This window comes from Pipistrellus kuhlii, unplaced genomic scaffold (genome assembly GCF_014108245.1).
Source record: "Pipistrellus kuhlii isolate mPipKuh1 unplaced genomic scaffold, mPipKuh1.p scaffold_m20_p_6, whole genome shotgun sequence".
Lineage (NCBI taxonomy): Eukaryota > Metazoa > Chordata > Mammalia > Chiroptera > Vespertilionidae > Pipistrellus > Pipistrellus kuhlii.
The window spans coordinates 68,361,188-68,384,317 of NW_023425562.1; the positions used below are offsets into that span (position 1 = coordinate 68,361,188).

Below are 23,130 nucleotides of genomic sequence, written 5' to 3' on the forward strand. Positions count from 1 at the left end.
ACAGTCGTTCACTCTTTGAAAGTGCAATAAGCTTTCTTCCTGGAAACCCCTTGCTTTCTTCACAACCTTTCCTGGGCTCTTTGTAACTTCATCCCAGTAAAACCGGGGCTGATATTCCAATATTTAACTCGTCCTTCTTATCATTGCTCTCAGATATACAAAGTTAGAGAGATAGAATTTAGATAGATGAGAGAGAGAGAGAGAGAGAGAGAGAGAGAGAGAGGATAGATAGATAGATAGATAGATAGATAGATAGATAGATAGATGATAGATTTCAAACATGAACTCTTTTTCTCCAATCTTGTCATCTATGAGGAATTTATTATGGTACCAATAAAGCCCCCTTAACAAACTATATTTGATATTGACTTGGCTGAGTGCAGCTTTCTTCTGGGTTATTCCAGGTTTTGAATAAATAGCTTGCTTATGAAGAAATCGGCAAGTAATTTCACAGTTTAGGCTTTTTCATCCCTTCTTCTCCTTCATCATTTAGAAAGAACCTCAAGCCCAGAGCTGCTGTTTGGCAGTGATTAATCTCTCTGCCTTCCACATTTGCTCCAGAGAGCGTGGGCCCAACTGCAGACAACAGAAACAGATAGTCTCAGCCGTATCTGTAATCAAGTGGATTTCCCCCCTGGAATACCTGGATTTCTACTCCCAGTTGAACCTCATGAGTTTCTATGAATTCAACCCCTCTTTTGATGTGCCCTTTGCCAAACACTTATTAGAGTCCTAGACTGTTCGGAGATAGAAGGTACAATATGTATCACTCATTGGCTCACAAATTGGTTTTCATTTGTCCAGCACAGTGCTTTTAATCTGTTTGAGGAAGGGCATGTACTCTCCAATTTATCACAAGCCATTTGAATTTCCTATTGTCCTATACCTGACTCATATACTTACAATTCCTGCTTGATCCCTAAAGCAATAAATGTATTAAGAATGCCACATCCAAAAAATACTTAATCATTTACACTGAGGTACACAGCTACTTAGCGACTCTTTCAAACTCTGGACCCTCCTGATATTTTGTGTACATTCAACAAGTATTTATGAAACTCATACTATGTTCCAGACACCTGTGAGAAAACCAGTCGTGGTCTCATGACTTCCAAGTTCAGTTGCTCCCAAGTTTGTCTCTAAAGAGTGTTCTTTTTGTACACCAGGATAATTTTGAATGATGAAGATTTAGGCAAGATGTTACTAGCATTTTCTAAGCTTTTAGATTCTTATGATCCTTACTATTAGATACAAAACCAGCCTTATGTGTGAATCATCCTTTACAGGAGAAGCATTTCCTTGTTATAAAGAGTGTATGGTCCACTTGGCTATGGGTCAGAGTGGCTCTGCTGGTATTGACTGTAGATACTTGGTTGGCTGGATAACAATGAGAACAAGACAAGACACATGATCAGAGCACTTAGAATAATTACTATCAGCCTTTGGTAGTAAGTCACAAGTGTAAAAAATGAAAATGTAAAGGTCTAATCTGAAAAGTATGAACCAAAAGTACAAGGTTCCTGATTGAAGAGCAGGCTAGTAAATTCAGTTTGTTCACCAGAAAATGCCTGGGTGAAAGGCACCTCTCCTCTGTACTAGGGAATCTTGTTGGTTCCTGTCTATCCCTTGGAGGGGGTGTGACCTAAAGTAAATCTAAGGAGTATGGTCTGTGGCCTCCTTGTATTGGGCTGTCAATCAGACTATCCAGGCCTCGCTCTGGATGGCAGCTGTGGCTTCATAGTTGATAGGGGTGTGCCTGAAAAGAAAAGAAAAAAGGTTTTCTATTTCATGATGGGAATTGATATTTAATTTGAGTATTAGGTTAAGCCCATTTGCTCTTTTGTGGCCGTTAATTAAGAAATAAAATCATGCTGAAAGATGTGCTTCTCCTTTCCTTTGCTCTAAGATTGACATTCATACTGGTCTATAAGCATTAGAATTGTTGCTAGATCAGCTTGCCTTGCACACAATCCAGGGAAACCAATAATTGTCTCTGGACAGATGTCAGTCGGTGCAGGATTCATCCTCTAATTGACCTGAAGGGAAACGGGTCCTATGTAAGAAATACATTTCAGAAGAGCACAAAAAGGAAGGAGAAAGAGCATGGGATTCAAACCTGGACGAGGGTTCAAATAAACATCTCTGAGCCTCTGTTTCCTCATATTTAAAATGTATTGTATATAACATCCACCTTGCAGGACTACTATGATCAGTGAATAGAATAATGTTTTTAAAGAGCCTAGCACATTGTGGCAATGTGGATTTACAAATGGATCCCTTCTTTGAGCTGTCTTATGCTGGGAACTAGCAATACCCTGGTTTATTGACTTACATTAAGGGTGGCTTTCCTCAGGTGTCAATTATCCCATCTAGCAGATGTGAAAATGTTGGCATTCATTCCCTACATTCTTATGTAAGAGGACAATCAGAAAGTTCCAAAATATCAGCCAGCAATGTTATATATGCTTGAGGTTCTATCTTCAGGGTGGGCCTCCCAGTATGCTCTGAGTGTGGTATGTTGATTTATGGATGGCCTTCCTATACTACCTTCCTACATTGCCCTGGAACTTTGCAATTCTGCTAAGACTCTGGGCTAGTCTCGACTTGATTTGCCAAAAGAATATGGCAGAAGTGTTGGCATGCCACTTTGAAGCTTGGGACTCAAAAGGCCTTGTATATTTCCATTTAGTCTCTTGCACTATTGAGTTTCCTTTTGGAACCCTGCCTCATCCATGAGAACAAGCCTAGGAGAGTTTGCTAGAGATTGAGAGACCGTGTGGAGGAGAACTGTGATGCCCAACAGCCAAGCAATCCACAGAAGCAGAGCCAACTAGACAAAACACACCCAAACTGCCCTTAATGGAACCCAAATGTCTGACCCACGAAAAGTGAGTTAAATAAACGGTTGCTGTTTGAAGCTACCAAGATACTTGGTGGTTTGTAATACACGTTATCATGATGACACATGACTGAAACTCAAGTGACTGAGAGACTTTCTCCAATTCTAGAGAACCTTAATGAGGACCCCTGGGGCTCCTTAGCAGCTATCGGAGTGGCAACCTTTCTCCATGGATTTACCTATCTCCCCTATGTTCAGCCATCAATCACATTCTCTGAGCTTTTTTGTGAATCACCTGACAGCCTGACAGCAGAGGCAATTAATAGGTCCTGTAGAAGCTTAAGATAAATGAAGTCTTGAGCAGGAGAGAAAGTGGTCTTTACCTGTTATTCTCCAGACCCAATATGTGTCCCTTCCTTTCCAAAGCAAGACAGGAAGAACTGGGAGGATTTAAATAGCCGAAATATGTGATCCTAGGTCCAGGCTTTTAGGAGGAGAAACTTTGGTTGGGAAAAAGATGCAAGTTAGTATACCTGAGTATTTAGAACCTATAAAAAAGAAATTGTCCAGGATGAGGTATGGTTGTGATATAGGTAGGACTATGCCTGTGGTACCACTCTCTTAACTCTCCTCCCTTTCTTTCTAACCCTAGAAACCTCCATCTGATCAGCAAATTTCAATTGAAAATTTTAACTTTCCTGAGACTAAGCATTCAACACACACACACACACACACACACACACACACACACACGATTTAGAAAGAGGTTGAGCAGGAATCTTTTGAGGCAAGGAGAGACCTTTCAATTGTTAACATAAGAAACATTCAAACCTATAAAGAATTTTTGTGAATTTATTTAAGCCAAACTGTCGACAATTGCCGGAAAGCAGAATCTCAATGAATTAAGGTAATGCTGCAGATAATGGTGGTTTTTCACCTATTTTTATAAATTACCATCAAAGAAGGAAACATAAGTGATTCACATGAAATCCATTGGTGATAGATTTAGGGAAGTGGGAGAAAGCACAGTGGGGAAACCTCTAGGATTGGATTAAAAGTAAAATAGTAGACACGTGCCGCTTTTACAAAGGTGGATATGGTTAGCAGTCAACAATTAACACAATAACAGTAACAATGAGGGAATTTGTGATCTCCTACCTGGCCTCCTGATGCATTGATTGTGTCCTGAGGGGTCTAGAAAAAAAATGGAAGTTACAAGTTACCCTGACATTCCAAAGGTGAGTTATCTAGGTACAAAAAGACAATAGGCTCAGTTAAGATCAAAATTGATATTTGTCAGGGAAGATACCAATCTAGGACATGACTACCTACTGTAAAATGATTTTTAATTTAAAAAGATTTAATTTCAGACCATCATTTTTGGTTACTGTTAGGTCTCTGAGTTTGCAATGCTGCCATGCAGGCCTTCCCTGAGTTAGTCAGGTTAGCATGTGGCCCCTTTTCGTCCACACAATACTATCTAAATCACACTGAGTGACTATGCCTCTCCCCATAGAACTTCTCAGCTTATCCCTCTCTCCTACTCTCCATACTTCCCTCTGACTAATTCACAGCCATGATCTCTTCTTCTATCCTTCTTTGTTTCTGCAATGTTATATGTTTCTGTCAATTGCACAATATAGAGTTTTGTTTGTGTGTTTCCTCATAGGTTTGTAAATACCAGTAGAGTAGAGCCTGAGACACCTGCCCCCCAGGTCCCTTTCCCCCCATTCTTAGTGCAGAATGCAATTCCTCACTCAAAAATGATTGCAAGTAATTCAGGGAAATTAAGAATGGTCTTGAGAAATGTCAGTAAAATGCAAAGTCTATCCCATCTGTAAAATGCAGAACCCAAAGTGAAATTGACAAGCAATTATCAGCTGAGCCAATTTTTAATTCTTGCTGTATTGTTTTGTTTCCTTGTTTTTATTCCTTAAACCTCTTGATAGCATCTCCTCTTGAAAATAAAATTATCATGATCTTTATACATGGAATGATGTCTAATAGTCTATCAAACCAAACTTGCAACTAAGCCTGAAAACCAGGACAATGAATAAATGCAAAGAAAACTTCCAAAGGAAAAGCAATGGGTCTGAACTTGAGAGTCTTAACTATTTGGAGATTCTGTACCCACTGGCGACTCTGTAAGCAGCAGTGGCTTCTCCTGAAACAAGTAAATGTTTAAAGGCACAAACTTTGGGATGGTGGCCATAATCACACACCCCTGGAGCATCCAGGGATTGCCTAAGGGAAAAGAACTCTAATCTGTAGGGAAACAGGAAATGGGCTCCACAAGGATGCACCTTATCTGTTTACAGTTGGTTGCTAGTTCCCTGGAGTTCCCTGCTGTTGAGGAAAGGGACCCTGTGGGTTCAGAAAGGAGCTTTAGCTTGGAGCTATGATTATCAGTGGGAAGAGGAAGCAATGGGGAATGAAGAGAGGCAATGAGGAGTGCTGCTGGGATCCATAAAGCTTTATGGCATAATGAGAATTTCTAAAAACTGTACAAGTCTGATATAGCTACATTATTATACTGTCACTCAGCCTGAACCTTTTGCTGTAAATTCTTCTTTCGCTTCCTTTTATCTCCTTCATTCTAGAGCCATGCATAGTTTGCCTTAAGAGAAAAAGGTGATGGGATGAAAGAAGAAAAGGTGTGTGTGTTTGTTATGCCCAAATTTCGTGATCCCCAAGGACCACCAGGGAGCTGAGTCTGTTGCAATAGCAGAAAGCCTGTTCCATGCTAGCATGGGCTCTGTCCCACTTACACCAACAGCCGTGTGGTGGAAGAGCACAAGCTTCAACAGATCAAGGGGTTTTATAGGGATGGTGATGTCACTGCTTTGGCTGACCCTGATTGGTTGGGTGAGGGCTAGGGTCCAGTTACACAAAATGTATGATCAAGAGTTCCACCTTGCCCTCTCATTCCGAGGAGTTAGCCCTGCCCTGCCCTTTCATGTTTAAATGAAGAAAATACTTGAAACTAGATTAAATGTTGACATATATGAGAGCTTTGTTTCTTACTGGAATAGACAGATGAATGTTTGGGGTCTTAAGACTGTTTTTAATGTCTTTTCTATTTGTGAGATTAGCATTATGCTTAAGAAACTGAAAAACGCTAAGCTTTACATCACTAAGGTTGTATTGTCAGGAAGTACCCTATACTACTGTAAGACACACAGCATCTTTCTTTGCCTGCCTTTGGTGGGTCTCATGCTTGGACACTGATCTTCTCAGGCAGTAGCTTCTCAAGTCCTCACAAATCAGCAGATTTGGGATCTACACTCCAAAGACAAGAGGCAAAGAGGACTCAGAAAAATAACCAGTGCCTACAGGTTAATCTAAGTCTAGGATCAGTCAGGTTAGCTGTTTATTGCCAGTTTCCCTTTTCAGTTCTATGAGACCAATTAGCTTCATTTCTTCCATAGCCAAGACAATGCCTCTAATCAAAGAATCCTAGGTTGTGGGTCCCTACACAGCACAGGGGATGTCACTTACCAGCCTGACTGTCCTTGAGTCACACTCATCGTTGTCAGGAATTTTAGCCTGCAATCTTTTGGACTTACAGTGTTGGTTTCAAAGGAGGATGGGGCAGAGAAGGAGACAGCAACAGAAGCAGTGTGGTGAGAAGTGTGCTGATTTACAGTCAGGAAACCTGGAATTTTTGCTGAGAGTTCTGCTTACACTAGGTGCTTCAGTATGTGACAAGAGAAAGTGACAGGCTTCTGGCTTGAAATTGGTCCATTTTAACTTTTAAAATATGTTTACATTTTTAAACTTTTAATTTAAAAATAATATTAGACTTACAAATATATTGCAAAAATACCATACAAGTACACCCATATTCATAGTAGCATTATTCATAATAGCCAAAAGGTAGAGGAAACCAAGTGCCTATCAATACTTGGATGGATAAACAAATGTGATATATACATACAGTGGAATATTTTCCAGTATTAAAAGGGAAGGGGATTCTGACAATATTACATATGGGTGAACCTTGAAGATATATGGATGAGTGAAATAAGCCAGTCACAAAAAGAACATTGTATGATTCCACTTATAAGAGGTACCTAGTGTTCCCAGATTCACAGAGACAGAAAACAGAGTTGTGACAGCACCTCTCTCAGACACCAGAGAGGGGCTCTCGGAGAGTCAGTAGGAGAGGGCTGTCCCCAACCTCAATTCCTGTCTTCTTATTTAAGTGAATTGAAATGAGAGACTTCAAATAATGTTTATGTTGTGAATTTATTTAAAGTTAATTTATTTTAAAAATTAAAGAAAGTGAAGTTATTTAAAAATTAAAGCAGGCACATTTATTAAAGAAGCAAGGCAAGTAAATCTATATGTTTGGCTTATGAAGCACAGACAGGCTCTCAGCTAATTTGAAGAGTAAGTGGGGTAGTGGGATGGGTGATTCCTGTTTTATATACCTTCCTGTCTATAAGGTTTTGTGTGTGTGTGTGTGTGTGTGTGTGTGTGTGTGTGTGTGTTTTATTTGTGTGTGTGTGTGTGTGTGTGTGTGTGTGTATGTGTGTGTGTGTTTTATTGTAAGTCCTCTGCTGGATATCCTGGTACAAAATAACTATTATGATTTTTCCACAATTTATGAGAAGCACCTGGCAGCTTTATCTTGACAAACACAACTGCTAGCTTCACTATTTAACAAAGGGATGAGGTAGATGGCCCTCTTCTTCCCTCTCCTTCCTGCTGTTTAACAGCTTCAGGGTGATTTGCACTAAATACTACTTATTATTTGAATTCAGGTAACTCCTCTTTTTCTCCCTCTTCCTTTCTCCCTCCCCTCCTGAATTCTTTTGTGAGAAGGAGAGGTTTTAACTCTTTGTTCTAAAGATAAGGTTCTGATGCAAACGGCCTGAAAAATATTTTGGCTTAGTTTAATTTTTCTGCCTCAGTTTCCCTATTCCACTTATCCTGCAATGTTTTTGGCTTTTCATTATCCTAAAACATAAAGAAGAGTTTTTCTTTGCCTCCATTTAAATTTCATTTTTTTAAAATGGTAAAATAAAAACAAAGCCAGAGTAATGCTTCTCTAATGCTCACTGGCACTTGATAACTTCACAGTTTCTTTCTAGTTTTAAAAATTTCCAAATCTGCCAAAACCAGTTTGGCTCAGCAGTAGAGCATTGGTCTGTGGATTGAAAGGTTCCAGGTTTGATTCTGGCCAAGGGCATGTACATTGGTTGTGGGCACATCCCCGGTAGGGGGTGCGCAAGAGGCAGCTGGTTGATATTTCTCTCTCATCGATGTTTCTAGCTCTCTATCTCTCTCCCTTCCTCTCTGTAAGAAAATCAATAAAATATATATATATATTTTAAAAATTTCCAAATCTATTTTGCCCTCCACAATCTACACTAATAAAAGAGAAATATGCAAATTGACCTTACCTCCATGATACCCGCCAGCCAATCAGAAGTGGGTATGCAAATTAACCCAAAAAAGGTGGTGGGTTAATTTGCATATTCAGGCACATAGGAAATACTAAAGGCTCTGGCCAGAGCAAAGACTGATGACTAAAGACTGAAGATGACTGAAGACTGAAGACTAAAGACTGAAGAGTCTTGGCTTGCAGCCAGAGTGAACAAGCCAAGCCTCACTGCAGATGGAGTAGAAAAGCCTAGCTTCGAGGCTTGGCTTCTCTGCTTCAGCCGGAGCAAAGGCCTGAGGAAGATCAGTGCCAGCAGCCAAGGGAAGGAAAGCTTATTGCACGAATCTTCATACAAAGGGGCTATTGTAGGAAATAAAACTGCCAGTTTACCCCACCTGACAGTAGTCTGAGGCTCAAGTCTGTAGAGAGCAAAAGGTCAGCATAGTTAGTTACATTTTCATTTCTTCACCATTCTTCCCTCCCTCTTTTCTTGATCAAATCTTAACATTACCCTGAGTATATCAGCAGGATTGAATAGAAAAAACATTCAAGAACCACTGCCTTGGGAAATATACATGAAATATTTATGTTTACTTTGCCCTAGAGAATGTGGTTTCAAATAAACAGAAACTAAATCTCAAAAGCTGCAATGTTCTAAAAGATTTGTATTCACACACCAGACCCCCTCGGCCAAGCTTGCTGTGCCCTGTGGTTCATTCAGTATCTGCTACTCTGGCCCAGGCCTCTTGTACTTGTGCCAGGAATGTTCCTTAAGGGCCACCTCTGAGCTTCTCCAAGCTGGACAGACAGAACTAATATTATTATAGAGTTTCAAGTTTGAACAACCCTGAAAGCTAAAAGAATTAAACTTTTTTCACCAGTTTAGTTATTTGTTCCTGTTATGCACTGCTGAGTAACAAAGTGATTTAAATCTTATTAGTATAAACAAACCATTTTGTTATGCTCATGAGTTTGGGATTATAAATTTAGATAGGGCAAAGAGGTCTAACAAGGGAACTTGGTTTTGAAGAAGACAAGTAGTTGAAGGATGACTGGTATGACCAAAGTCTTCATTCATATATTTAACACATAAAATGGGATGACTGGAAGATTTTGCCTTTTGTGGGGTTGAACCCTAGAGTCAAAATAAGACCACTGGAGGCTGCTAATTGATAAAAAAAAAAAAAAAAAAAAAAAAAAAAAAAAAAAAAAAAAAAAAAAAACAGGTAAGGATTTATTTAACTGGCCAGGACAGCCGCTAGAGCACCACACACAGGTGGAGTCCACACTCATGACCACACCATTCCAGGTGTAGGTAGTCATTTTAAAGGTCTAAACCACAAAAATTTTCCTTTGTTCTAAATTCTAAATTTTAAGTGCTGGGAACAAGCTGCAGGGTGGCTCCCAGCCACATCCTGCTGGACATTGGAATGTGGCCCTATCTTGCGAAAGCAGATAGTACAGAAGCAGAGCTGAGCGGTTAATCTCTAAAGGTTATCTACAGTTTCTACTCCTGAAGCTACTGAGTCAGTGGGAATCAATCTCCTGTATTTCTGGTCCACAGGTACAGGAACATTGCCTTAGCTTCCAGGTCTCAATCAGAAGGTGAGGCAACTCCCCTATTGTTTAAGCAAGTAAGCGAGTGCCAAAGCCAGAAAAGCAGGGTTAAAATTCAAAACAGCAGTTTTTACCCATGTATGGTTGCTACCATACTTCATTGCCCCACCAACATTGTCAACCAAAGTTCTAAACGTGGTTTCCAATGTTGCTTAGGCTTTCTCCTAACATGGTGAAGTGGAATTTTTGGACTGGAGCCCAGATTCTTTGTCCATTGGAGTCAAAGAATAAATCCACAGAAATAGAGTAGTATAGCAAAGGTGGAGATTTATTGAAGAACAAGTACAGACTCCCACATAGGAAGGGAAAAGGGTCCCATTAAGTTCCCTTTCCCTATGGCTTTTAAAGGCTGCAGATCCTGGTGCCTTGATATCCCCTCTGATTGGTCACTATTCCCTTAGACTGGTTACTATAGTAACTCCTGAGCTCAAGGGTTGAACCTCACACGGACATGTAAAGTTCTCTCCTTATTGTTTTCCTATTCCCTTTGGGCTTTCTTCCTCTCCTTTCAGATGAAGGGCTTCCTTATCTTTATTTTGTAAATATAGACCTTTTGCTGTTCCCAGCTCCCTCATTCTATGGAAATGTACCTGTTGCAGCTTTTCAGCTTCCCTATTCTATGGAAATATCCTTCTGCTGCTCTGCAGTCCTGTGCTTCCTCCATGGTCCTCTTCATTTCCAAAATTTCTAAAATTTCCTAAAAGCTGCCTTTTTTCACCCCAAAAATTACTGTTTCAATGGCAGCTTAGGTAGTTGAACTTCTTAAATGGCAATTCAGAACTTTTAAGAGCAAGTATCTGGTGAACAAGGCAGAATTTTTGTGAACTCTTATGGTCTAGCCTTAGAAGTCACATGACATCATTTTCATAATACTCATTTAACTGAAGCTGTCACATGCCCCAAATTCAAGTGTTGAAATCATGAGCCTCATCACTGGATGGATGGAAAAAGTCTCAGAAAACATTTGCCTATGTTTTCTAAATAACCATACCCTACAAAACTGAAATATCAGGAAAATATATACTTTGATTTAAAAAGGGAAAAGATTCCTTTTGTATCAATATCTTTCCCTTTTTACAGAAATTTCATGAAACATTCCCTGTGTAGTCTTGCTGACTGAAATAGTATTTTGTTTTGTTCCAATGGTCCCTTGTCCATAAGTCTGTTACAGCACACTGTATTCTAATGATAAAAATGAGTACTCACTATGTGCCAGGCAGTATTTAAAACTCTTTCTATGCTTATCTCACTTAATTGTCATGATGAGAAGGAATCCTAATATTTAAAAACCCTGGGTCCATCATATCCACAACGACCACTCACACACAGCACCCACCAGCTCACAGCCTTTTCTCCCTGTCTTTCCCTCCATCCCAGCTCACTCTTGGAGCCTCTCTCAGGATGAGGAAATAAAACAGACTGGGCCTGAAGAGGCCTGGATGGAAGGGAGGGCAGGCAGATGGTGGAGTGACCCCCACTGGCCCTGTTACAGAAAACCGGAGAACAAAGTAATACCAGAGAGATAGAGTTACATTTATTATGCAAGGATCCAGAGGAAAATGTCTCTCAAATTCTGGGCCCCAACATGCAGGAATTCTCCCTATTTATATGATTTTACCTTCTTTGTCTCTCAAATATGGAATTGTTTTGGGCCCCTTTTGCAAGTTCTTAAAGAGCCCGTATGTGCTGGGCCTTGAGACCTCAATCAGAGGCCTAGCCTGGTGCCAGCACTGATAACTTTGTCTGGGGAAGGTTTAATGGCCTAGCTGAAGTGGGAGTAGTTTTAGCAAGCAAGAATTTACAGAAACCAATTAGCAGGGTTAAAATTTCAAACAGCAGTTTTCGTATAAGATGGATGCTTCAGGCCCACCCCCTCCCAACCACGAAAGAGGAAGAGGGAGACAGGGAGGTAGGGAAGTCTGAAGGACTGATGAGAAAAACAAAGAGAGAAAGAGACTGGGAAAGACTGGAATGGAGAGATGGAAACAAAACAGACTGGTCCTGAAGAGTCCTGGATGGAAGGGAAGGTGGGCAGAGGGTAGAGTGGCCCCCACTGGCCCTGCCCCCTCCCAGCCAGGAAAGAGGAAGAGAGAAACAGGGAGGCAGGAAGGCCTGGAAGACTGCTGAGAAAAACAAAGAGAGACAGAGACTCGGCAAGATCAGGCTGGCAGGGGAGGGTAGTTGGGGGTGAGATTAGGCCAGCAGAGGAGAGCAGTTAGGGGTGATCAGGCAGGCAGTCAGGTAAATAGTTAGGAGCCAGCGACCCCAGATTGTGAGAGGGATGTTCAGTTGGAGAGGGTGCAGGCTGGGTTGAGGGAACCACCCCCCCATCCACACACCCCCTCACAAGCACAAATTTCATGCACCAAGTCACTAGTGGCTTTATAAAATGAATGATCTGAGGCCCAGAAAGAAGAGTTCAATAACTTCCCCAAGGTCATACAGCTATTAAATGGGAGAGCCAGAAATTAGAACAAGGCAGTCTGAGTTTAGAACTCATGCCCTTAAACCACTATATTACAGAGCACCGTTCATTCGCTGTTATGTGCAAATCTGATTTCTCCAGTGGATTATGAGCTATTTGCAGGCTGAGACATTTCGTATTTATGTTTGTCTCTCTAGCACCAAATACAATGCCTGAATTATGACAAAGAATAGAAAAATGTACAAAAGTCATGAAACCAGACCACTAATGGGTCCGGGCTGTCAGTCACTACTTGAGGTAATTAAGCAGAGAGAAGGTTGAATCATATATGAGTGTTTATTCCAATAATGTCAATAGTATGGGAGAGCAGCAGGTCATCCTCAAAAATCTGCTCTATCCCCTTCCTCCCCATAAGACAGCTGCTTAAATTGGGTAGAAGGACAAAGATTACATGAGAAAGTAGGAATTACAAGCACGGGGAAGTAGGTAAGGTAAAATGGTTACAGGTAAGGCAGGCTTGGAAGTGCCCCTCCACACCAGATTGCTTCAGCAACAAAGTTGCTAATTTTTCCATGATGATAGGAGAATTACTACATTCCAAGGTTAACTCCCATGTCTCAGGGTGTACTACTCTCAGCTGGGTCAGAATGTGCTTTCTTTCATCAGAACAGTCACAGTTAACAGAACAATTAATATATTCACAGAGCATGATTAATATTTCTTAGAACTATAGCTAGTCCCCACTAATTCTATTCCTGCCCCTAACATTAATGTCTTCTGCAAATAGAGATAAATTTCTTCCTTTTCAATCTGGATGCCTTTATTTCCTTTTTTCTTTCCTAACTGACCTGGCAAGAATCTCCAGTACCCTGTTGAATATAAGTGGCAAGAGCACACATCCTTGTCTTGTTCTGATCTTAAGGGGAAATCATTCAGCCTTTCACCATTACATAAGTCAGCTGTGGATTTTTAGACACATTTATCAGATAGACGATATTTCCTTCCATTCTGTTTTTTGTTTTCTTTTTATCATAAAAGGGTTAGATTTTGTCAAATGCTTTTTCTGCTCTTATGGAGATAATCATGTGGTTTTGTCCTTTATTCTACTGATATGGTTGTTAGATTCATTAATCTTCAACTTTTAAAACAACTTTGCATTCCTGGGATAAATTTGACTTGGTCATGGTGCATAACTCTATATATTGCTGGATTCAGTTTGCTCATATTTTGATGAAGACTTTGTTATCTAAATTTGTAATTTTCTCATTTTATGTGTGATACCTTTGGTTCTTGTATGAGGGTAATATTAGCCTCAGTGGATAAGCAGAGATGTATGCCTTCATCTCCCATTTTGGGGAAAGATTTTATGAGGAATTGGTATAAATTCTGTCAACATTTGTTAGAATTCACTGGTAAAGTCATATAGGCCTTGGGTTTTATTTTGTAGAAAATATTTAAATTACCAATTCAATCTCTTTCCTTATTCAAATATTTTATCTTCTGAATCTATTTTGGAAATTTATGTCTTTCTAGAAGTTCATTTATTTCACCAAGTTTTTCTAATTTGTTGTAATACAATTATTTTTGGTACTCCCTAAAGTATTTCTGGGTGGTTAATAATGTCTCCTCTTTCATTACTGTGTTTGCTCATTTGAGTCTTTTCTTGGTCAGTATTTCTAGATGATTAGCAATTTTATTGAACTTTTCGAAGAATAACTTTTGGTTTTTTATTTTCTATATTCTTTTTCTATTTTCTATTTTATTTATTAGAACTTTCCTTGTTGTTTGCTTTGAATTTAGTTTGTTCTTCTCTTTCTAGTCTCATAGGTTCAAAGTTAGGTTATTGATTTGAGCATTTGCAGCTATGAGTTTCTCTCTAAGCATTACTTGGACTGCATTCTATAAGTTTTGATTCTGTGTTTTTATGTTCATTCAATTCCAAGTATTTTCTATTATTCAGTGTGATTTCTTCTTTGACTCATTATCTAAAAGTATGTTAATTTTTACATTATTTTTGAATTTTCCAATTTTTAAAAAATATATTTTATTGGTATTTTTACATAGAGGAAGAGAGAGGGAGAGAGAATTAGGAATATCAATGAGAGAGATTCATTGATCAGCTGCCTCCTGCACACCCCCCACTGGGGATGTGCCCGTAACCAAGGCACATGCCCTTGACCGGAATTGAATCTGGAACCTTTCAGTCCGCAGGCTGGCGCTCTATCCACTGAGCCAAACCAGTTTTGGCCCAATTTATCTTCTATTAATTTTTAATGTAATTAGAAATTATTATTACATAACATACTTTGTTAATTTACTCCTTTAAAATTTAATGAGACTTGTTTTATGGCCTAAAATATGATTCATCTTAAAAAATAAAACAAGTTTCACAAGTACTTGAAAGTATGTGTATTCTGATGTTTTTAGGTGAAATGGTCTATAGACATCTGTTAAGTCTGATTGGTTTATAGTTTTATTTAAGTATCCAACTTACTTTTTGTTCTGCCTGCTTGTTTCATACATTGTTGAAAATGAGCTTAAGTCTCCAACTATTAGTGATGGATTGTCATATTTTTCTCTTAATTATATTAGATTTTGTTTTAGGTATTTGGGGGCTTTGTAGCCAGATGCATATATGTTTACATTCCTTTCTTTTTACTATGGATTAACTCTTTTATTGTCATAAAAAGACATTACTTGTCTATATATTGTAATAACAATTTTTTCCTTAAAATCATATTTGTCAAATATATTTGTAGTCAGTCCTCCTACCTTATGGTTATGGTTATGTATAAGTAGAGGGAGATATATATATATATATATATATATATATATATACATCCTTGTACTTCCAACTTATTTATATATTTGAATATAAAATATAGATCTTACAGGTAGCATATAGTAGAATAATGAAGTTGAGTTCTTTCATCAATTCTGTCATTTTCCAATTTTTATTAGAGTTTCCAATTCATTTACAGTTGATGAGATAAGATTTACACTTGGCATTTCATTATGTTCTTTCTATATATCTTAGATAATTTTTGTTTCTCTATTCCTCAAAAATTGCTATTTTATGTCAAATATTTTAGTGTTCATTTTTAGTACTTTGTTGTTTATTTTATTATATTTTTAGTTATTTTTAGTGGTTACTCTTGGATTACAATTAACATTATAAACAATTTAGTAAAAAAAGTATACTTAATTTCAAAAGTATATAAAAACTTTGCTCCAATGTAACTATGTTCCCTTTGCTCTCTTTTGTGTGATCATTGTAAATATTATATTCTTATACATCATAAACCCATAAACATAGGTGTATAATTATTGTTTTATGTAGTTATCTTTTCAATCAGATAGAAAGAAAAAGGTTGTTACAAACAAAAACACATTTACATTATCTTTTATATTTACATATTTATTTACCTTTACTGTTGATATTTATCTCTTCATGTGTGTTCACATTAATGTCTAGTGTCCTTTCCTTTTAGTCTAAAGAACTGCTAGTAGCCCTTGCACCAGGGCAAATGTGCTAGCAATGAATTATCTGTATTTTGTTTTTCCAGGAATGTATGAATTTCTTCTTCACTTTTTAAGGATAGTTTTACTAAATATAGAATTCTTAATTGACCATCTTTTTCTTTCAGCACTTTGAACATGCTGCTTAGCTGCCTTCTGACTTGCATAGCTTCAGATAAAAAAAAAATCACTGCTAATCTTAGTGACATCTCATATATTTTTTTTCTTACTGTGCTGCTTTCAAGATTCTCTCTTTAACTTTGACTTTCGAAATTTTGACTATGCTATGTCTAGTTATGCATCTCTTTGATTTTATTTTGCTTTGAATTTGTTAAGCTTGGGTGTTTATATTAATTTTATTAAATGTATAATTAATTTGTAATTAAATTCATAAAATTAGAAATGTTTTCTAACATTATTACTTTCTTATTGTTTTTGCTCCTTTCTCTTTCTTATCCTTCTGAAACAACCATTATGTTTATATAAATATCCCTGATAGTGTCCCACAAGAGTATTCATTTTTATTTATTCTTTTTTCTATTTTTCATACTCAATAATCCCAATTGACTTATCTTTATGTATGCTGATTCTTCTGCTAACTTAAATCTGCTATTGAAACGCTCCACTGAAAAAGTTTTTTCAATTATTGTACTTTTAGTTCTAAAGTTTATATTTTGTTCTTTTTAAATAATATCTATGTCTTTGTTAACAATCTCTATTTGCTAACATATCATATTTATAAATATGAAGATATACAGAGAACTTTGAGGCTCCATTTTCATAAAGGAGAAGAGAAAAATATCCCCAGAGGAGAAATGACTTGCCTAATGTTAGATTGTAATAGACACAAGCCACATCCAGGCTTCCTAATTCCTATGTCAAGATTTTCCTCACCAAATTTCCTTGAATCATAGAACCAGTGACAGTTCTCTTTAGGTTCACCTAGATCTTTATAGGCCCTGAGTCCCAGGCAAGCTCTTACCATTGTGGTTTCTCTAACTAGATCTGACACTCATATCTAATACTAAGGATCTTTAGGAAAAGGAGATAGAGGGAAACTTGGCCTGTCATCCAGCAGGTACTAACTAGATTTACATGGTTACACTGTGCCCAGCATGATGAGAGGCATCAAGGGGTCACAGAGAAAGTCCAAGACATAAGACAGATAATCTAGCTGTGAAGAAGACAGAACTAGGTCATAACACAATGCTGGAGCAATCCAATATGGATTATAAACACTAGTCTGAGAGAAGAATAGAGAAGTTGGTGTAGGTATGAATATAAAGGCAAGGCTCCATGGAGGAGAACAGAAAATTTAAAGATGGGTAGAAACTAAAGAAATGGAGGAAAGAGTAGAAAGTATTTGTGGAGGGAAGGGTAATAGGTACATTGTAAGAAAAGATAGAAAAAAGGGAAGGAGTACAGTGATAGGGAAATAGAGGATCAAGTCTGAATAGTCCTCTATTTCTGAAGGTTGTCAGTGGTTTTCTCATAAACACTTCTATCCTATAGAGCCTCAACATGCAGCTCCAGCCTTGATGTCCCTGTTCTGGGGCCACCTTCAGAAGCTAACCATTTTCATATGTCTGTTTGACTCTTCACAGCTCCCTTTCACTGAAGGCCTGTACCACTTTTATCACAATGGCCTGGCAAAGGCCAGGAGAAAACGCAGTCTACATCACAAGCATCTGCTGGAGAGAGACCCCAGGGTAAGTTTTCCTGGAAACCTATCTTCCAATTTCTGCCACCGGATGCAGACTCACTGGGATAGTATAAAGAGGGTAGGCAGGGTATTTTGAAGTAAAGGCATTCAATGTATTAGGATGGGCCAATTGGATCCTTGGCAGAGTGGCACTAAGGACTCTGCTCCTCTATCTTGTGATTATAAATAAATCCTTAATAGAACTGGGAGAATAGTAACAAGAATACTACTCATTACTGGTTGTCTTCTGCATTGTTGCGTGAGACCTTCTGATTGCCTGGGAAGATGTTTTGGCCTGTGATGGGTGGAAAGACACCAAGCAGGTTAGGGAGTCATTTTATAGAAGATTTCTACTGGTGAATCCTCATGTTCTGAGGAAGTTGCCATGCCCCATATTAAAAATGAAGAAAATAAGCTCACACTAGGCAGTGGGCTTCTCAGGATCTATGATAGTTGGAGTCATGGGAGCCTCTCAGTTCCGCTTCTCACCTTGTATTTTCTTACAATGAGTTAATTTATCATTAAAAAGATCATTGAAATATTTATCATATTTCAATGACCTTTTTAATGCTCATGTCCCTTATTTTTTTTACCTCCAAACTTTCTTGGAATCCAGGTCTCTTTTTCTATTTTTCCTAGCAGTTTAAATTCAATATTCCTGCAACCAAACTTATCATCTTAACTGAAGTGGCAACTTCTTCAGTGTTTCCATTCTCTGTTTTCAGAATAGAAACTGGTCATCACTGAAGACTTCCTCTTCAAATTTTGTGGGCATCTCATATATTTACATACGCACTCAACTAAACAGATTCTAATTTTCCCTATGCAATTCACTGAGAGGAAAATTAACAACCCAGGCAAGTTGCTCTCTATGCATCGAAGATGCATAACCTCTTTACTAGGACTCTTGAAGGAAAGTGGATGTAAAGAGGGTCAGATGTTTGAGCTGTGGGTTTACACATGAGACTCCTTTTGATCTTATGGAATTTGTAAATTCATTCTGGTGAGGCTCTTCATGTGAACATTTGACTGAGTTTAATTTGGGCTATAATTAGCAATGTAGATGAAACAGGGTTCCCAGCAGATCGCCAACTAACAGGTCATAGGCAATTTCCTTTTAATTCCTCAACCCAGGGGATCCCACATTCCCTGTAGTGGAAATTCTACTCTGAGAAGCCACTTTATCTTTACAGTCACACTGATTCAAACTGCATATGCTGCCAGCCAATGCCAAGCATTCTCAAAGCGTCTGTTGTAGAAGCTGGAACCACTATCTAAGGGAGAAGTTCCCTTTTCTGTGTTATAGCAGCCTTAGCCTGACTATACAATTCAGTGCCTGGGATGCCCTTGCTCACAGAGAGGGGTCCTGTCTTTCTCACCTGTGAATCCAGTGTGGGCAACAGTAAAGACCACTCTGGTACTCTAGGACACTGGCTTTCCCTACACTTCATCTTGATCTTGCCAATTGTTTTCCTTTTATTGATATATTTTCTTATAAGTCCCATTGGTTTCTACTCTTCCATGACTAAAGATGTTGCTCCAAGATCAGTAAGGAAGAAACAAATAAAAGAAACTGGAGCAGAAGGAAAAATACTTGAAAGATTTGGGTTAGGAAAGAGAACTGAGGAACAGTGAAACTAAGAAGACATTGATTCAGAGAGACTTCTTGGGATTGTTAGGCTAAGGGTTTTCTTATTCTTGCACTTACTTGAAATGGTCTTTGAAATGCTGATTCTTTTTTTAATATATTTTTATTGGTTCAAAGAGGAAGGAAGAGGGAGAGAGAGATAAAAACATCCATGATGAGAGAGAATCATGGATCTGCTGCCTCCTACAAGTCCCTCACTGGGGATCAAGCCCACAACCTGGGTATGTGCCCTTGACTGTAATCGAACCCGGGACCTTTCAGTTCACAGGCTGATGCTCTATCCACTGAGCCAAACCGGCTAGGGAATTAATTGCTAATTCTTAAAGTGTGGAGTGATGTCTCAAAAAGAGAAGGAAATAAGATGGGTTAGGTAATAAGAAATGAAATCATGCACTGGTGATTCTAATAATTTGTTTTTCTCCTCAAAATATTATCTACTTTAAGCAAAAGGGGCATCCTTTCTATCTTCATTGCCATTATAAGGGTCGTGGGAGCTCTCTGCCTCTACCTGGTACAGGTATTCATCTTCCCTGCCCATAAAGATTAACAAAAGATAGCAGGGAAACTGAAGATCATAAATTTCCTGCACCTTTTCTTTGTCATATCATTAAGGTTAAATGCCAAATCTGTTGTCAATAATAAAATCATTCCAGGAAAGAAATAAAGCATAAAATCTCATAATTACTTATTTTAAAAAAAAAAAAGTAATTTTTTTAATTGGCTGCCTTGTTTTAAAATATTAGATTAAGGCTCAAGCCTTTCCTGCATGATATTCTTGTGGTTATCTAATTTTGGCATCAGCTGATGGCAAAACATAGGGATGAGTATTCTTTAACAAAAGGCATTAACTATGAGCACTGCAAAAGTAGCAATGTGGGGATTCTGCCCCATGGGCTTTCTCACCTTAAACCAAAGGGCAAATAGGCCACGTGTTAGGATACCTCACATTTTGGGTTCTCAGGCACATTCAAACAGATTGCCCACAACAACAACAAAAAGTAAGTAGAAGTTATAGAGAGAAAAGAGGAAGAACCAGGTAGCCAGAAAGGATTAGTAATCCAGGCTTTTGTCTCTGGCATAGATATTGCAAGTTACATCTTATGACTCAAGATGTTAAAAACAAGTTGTTCAATCTTTCTCTAAAACATGTTGTCTTCTAAACCTACAAACTTAAACATGTTTCTGGCCCCAGGTTCCTTTTTCCTCCTGCCTCTGTATTGCTTCCTGGCCTCTTTCACTGACTATCCTTCCACTTGTGAAGAAGAATGCAAAACCCAAGGAACCATGCACATATAGCAGGAAGCTTGAGCTGCTTTAAATACTCAGGGATGAAACCACCCACCTAGCTTTTTAGCCAAAGAAACCACCAAGGTCTGCTACCAACCCAAGAAATAAACAAGAAAAAGATGGGGAACAAAATCTGATTTTGGTTTTGCTCTAATTTCATAATAGAAATTTCAAGGATGTTTGTCCCTCACTTAGCAATTAATTTTATGTTTAAGGAAAACAACAGAAAAGACTAGAAAAAGGATCATAAGTCCTTTTTGTCTAGACCAATAAAGTGTTGCTTTCAATATGTCTCTATTTGCTTATCAGTATATAGGGCAATAGTAAGAAAATACTGATATAGATTGTTTTAAATGTGTTCTTGCCTTTCCATTTCTTTCTGCTAAAAGGATTAGCAGAATGTTGAAAAGCATCATTTAGATGCTAAAAAACAAAAGTTGTGTCTTGTGTTTTTTTTCTGGATATCTTGCTATACTGCAGTTCTGAATACATAATAGATTAATTATTGCTCTTCCGGGTTTTAATCCAAGAAGTATTATTTTTTCTCATCTATTTTTTAAATATTGTTATTGATTTAGAGAGGAAGGGAGAGGGAAAGAAATGTCAATGGTGAGAGAGAATCATTGATTGGCTGCCTCTGACACACCCTACACTGGGGATCAATCTTGCAACCCAGGCATTTGCCTTTACCAGGAATCCTGATGGTCAGGATTGATGGTTAACCACTGAGCCATGCCAGCAAGGCTCTCATCATATATTTTAACCCTATTCTAAAAGTGCATCCATTAGGAAACAGAAGTATAGCTTTCCTTGACCTCTTCCTTTAAATGCATTCTTAATTGAGAGTAAAAAAAATGAATTATCATTTCATTATTTCTAAATCTTGTCACTGAAAATCCCATGAAGAACGTTTTTATTATTTCAAAAGTCTAGCACACTATATTCTTGGTATATTCACCATCCTAATACAATCACTAAAGCAAGAATAATATGTTTAAAAATTTTTGGTAGCCAAAATTATTTGAAAATGTAATAAATACATCTAGGTGAGATTTGTTAAACTCTGGCTAAGAGTAACATCAACAAATCTTGACACCAAACCTAATTGTGGTCCATGGTCTACATATCAAACCACAAATTTCTACAAGTATGTGGAAAATATATGTATTTAAGATAATATTTGTTCACACTTCTGTTGAACTATCTGATGATATAGCATTGAAATGAAATACATAAAAAAACACAAACTCAAATTGTTCAATAAGCAAAACACACTACTCATATGGAAGCACAATAATTCAACCAAAAAAAATAATACTTCATGTTCTGAGAGGATTTATGTTTAATTCAAGAATAGTAAGCATTTATTATCTTTTCTAAATAATTCTGCTAGATCTTATAATTATTATTTAAAATCATTTTTTAAATCTCTTTTAAACTTACAAGTCAGAAACTCCTATCAGTCAACTGAATTTTTTTTCTGTTCTGTCTCAAAGAATGGATGTTTTCCTTATTAAATGTATGTACATATCTAATGATCATAGATGATAACTACTTGGGTTATTTGACCTATTTTTGTTTTTCAAAGATCTAATCTAAGCATATTTATAAAGCTTTAGTGTACTCCAAAAACTCACAAAAGTTAGTTTCTCAGGATAGTCCTTCAAAAATCCCACAGAACCATACCACCAGAATAAAAGAGAATTTTATCTATTCTTTAAAATTAACTGGATGTGACTGGTGTGATTTGTTTGTAAACATCAAAATAATAATTGAATCATGCTTTTTTTGTTTGTGCAAGTTAATAATACAATAATTGATATTGTGTGTTTTTAATGGATTTATTATCATGGTTGAGACTCAGGTGGTTAACAGAGCTAGGACTAGCTTGTAATTACTTTGGGTCCTTTTCTGACATGACACAATAATGCTTTTAGGTCTAACTCAAATGGAGTAATTTTGCAATGAAGACTGAACATTTTGTACAGTGCTACATAGACTTAGATAAGAAAGATTAGCATAGATGACATGGAAAATATGATCTGAAGGAGTCCATGAGATGATCAGAGCAATTTACTACAATAGTATTCACAATTCATATACATCTTTATGAAAAGAATACTGAAACTTGAGCAGTTCAAAGCAAGCAAAGAAATTATTTACTCTCCTCCTCCACAAGTTACATAAAATTTTTTCACAATTGCTAAACTTAGCTTCTAATCTTTCTCAAATACCTAATATCAGTCATAGTGTTTTATGGTAATGACATGCCATTTGTATATATTGTGTCTTTGATTTATATTTGACCACTTAGATTAAAAATTAGAAAAAAGAAGGGAAAGCACCACTATTATAAAATCTATCTTCAAATAGAAAATGCCATGGAGAAATATCGCTTCCTCCACATCTTTCTGTTTTTTTGGGGGGAGGAGTGTTCGGAGGGGGTGACCAAGCCCTTCCTCCAGTGGGTAACTAAAGAATTTCAGATGTCTTCTCTTTACCACCATAGTGAACACATGAGAATATCTCAGCTGGGGTTCGGGTAAAAACAGAAATTAGAAAGGTTTAGTATCTTTAATAATCATTTATACCGAAGAATAGGTTGTCTTTTTATCTTTATATTTATTAACTCCAAAATGGTGAGGTTTGAGGTTTTAAAATACTGCACTAAGAAATGTATAGGAATTCTCCAATTTATCTCCTA

At 37.6% G+C, this 23,130-nt stretch overlaps 1 protein-coding gene across 1 annotated transcript in view; it reads left to right on the top strand.

The window, feature by feature from the left end:
- PCSK2 (proprotein convertase subtilisin/kexin type 2) overlaps positions 1 to 23,130 on the top strand; it is a 235,000-nt gene that overhangs the window by 25,155 nt on the left and 186,715 nt on the right. The window contains exon 2 of the mRNA XM_036418996.2: positions 17,394 to 17,498. Coding sequence (XP_036274889.1) covers positions 17,394 to 17,498 — 105 coding nt within the window. The remainder of the gene's footprint in view (positions 1 to 17,393; positions 17,499 to 23,130) is intronic.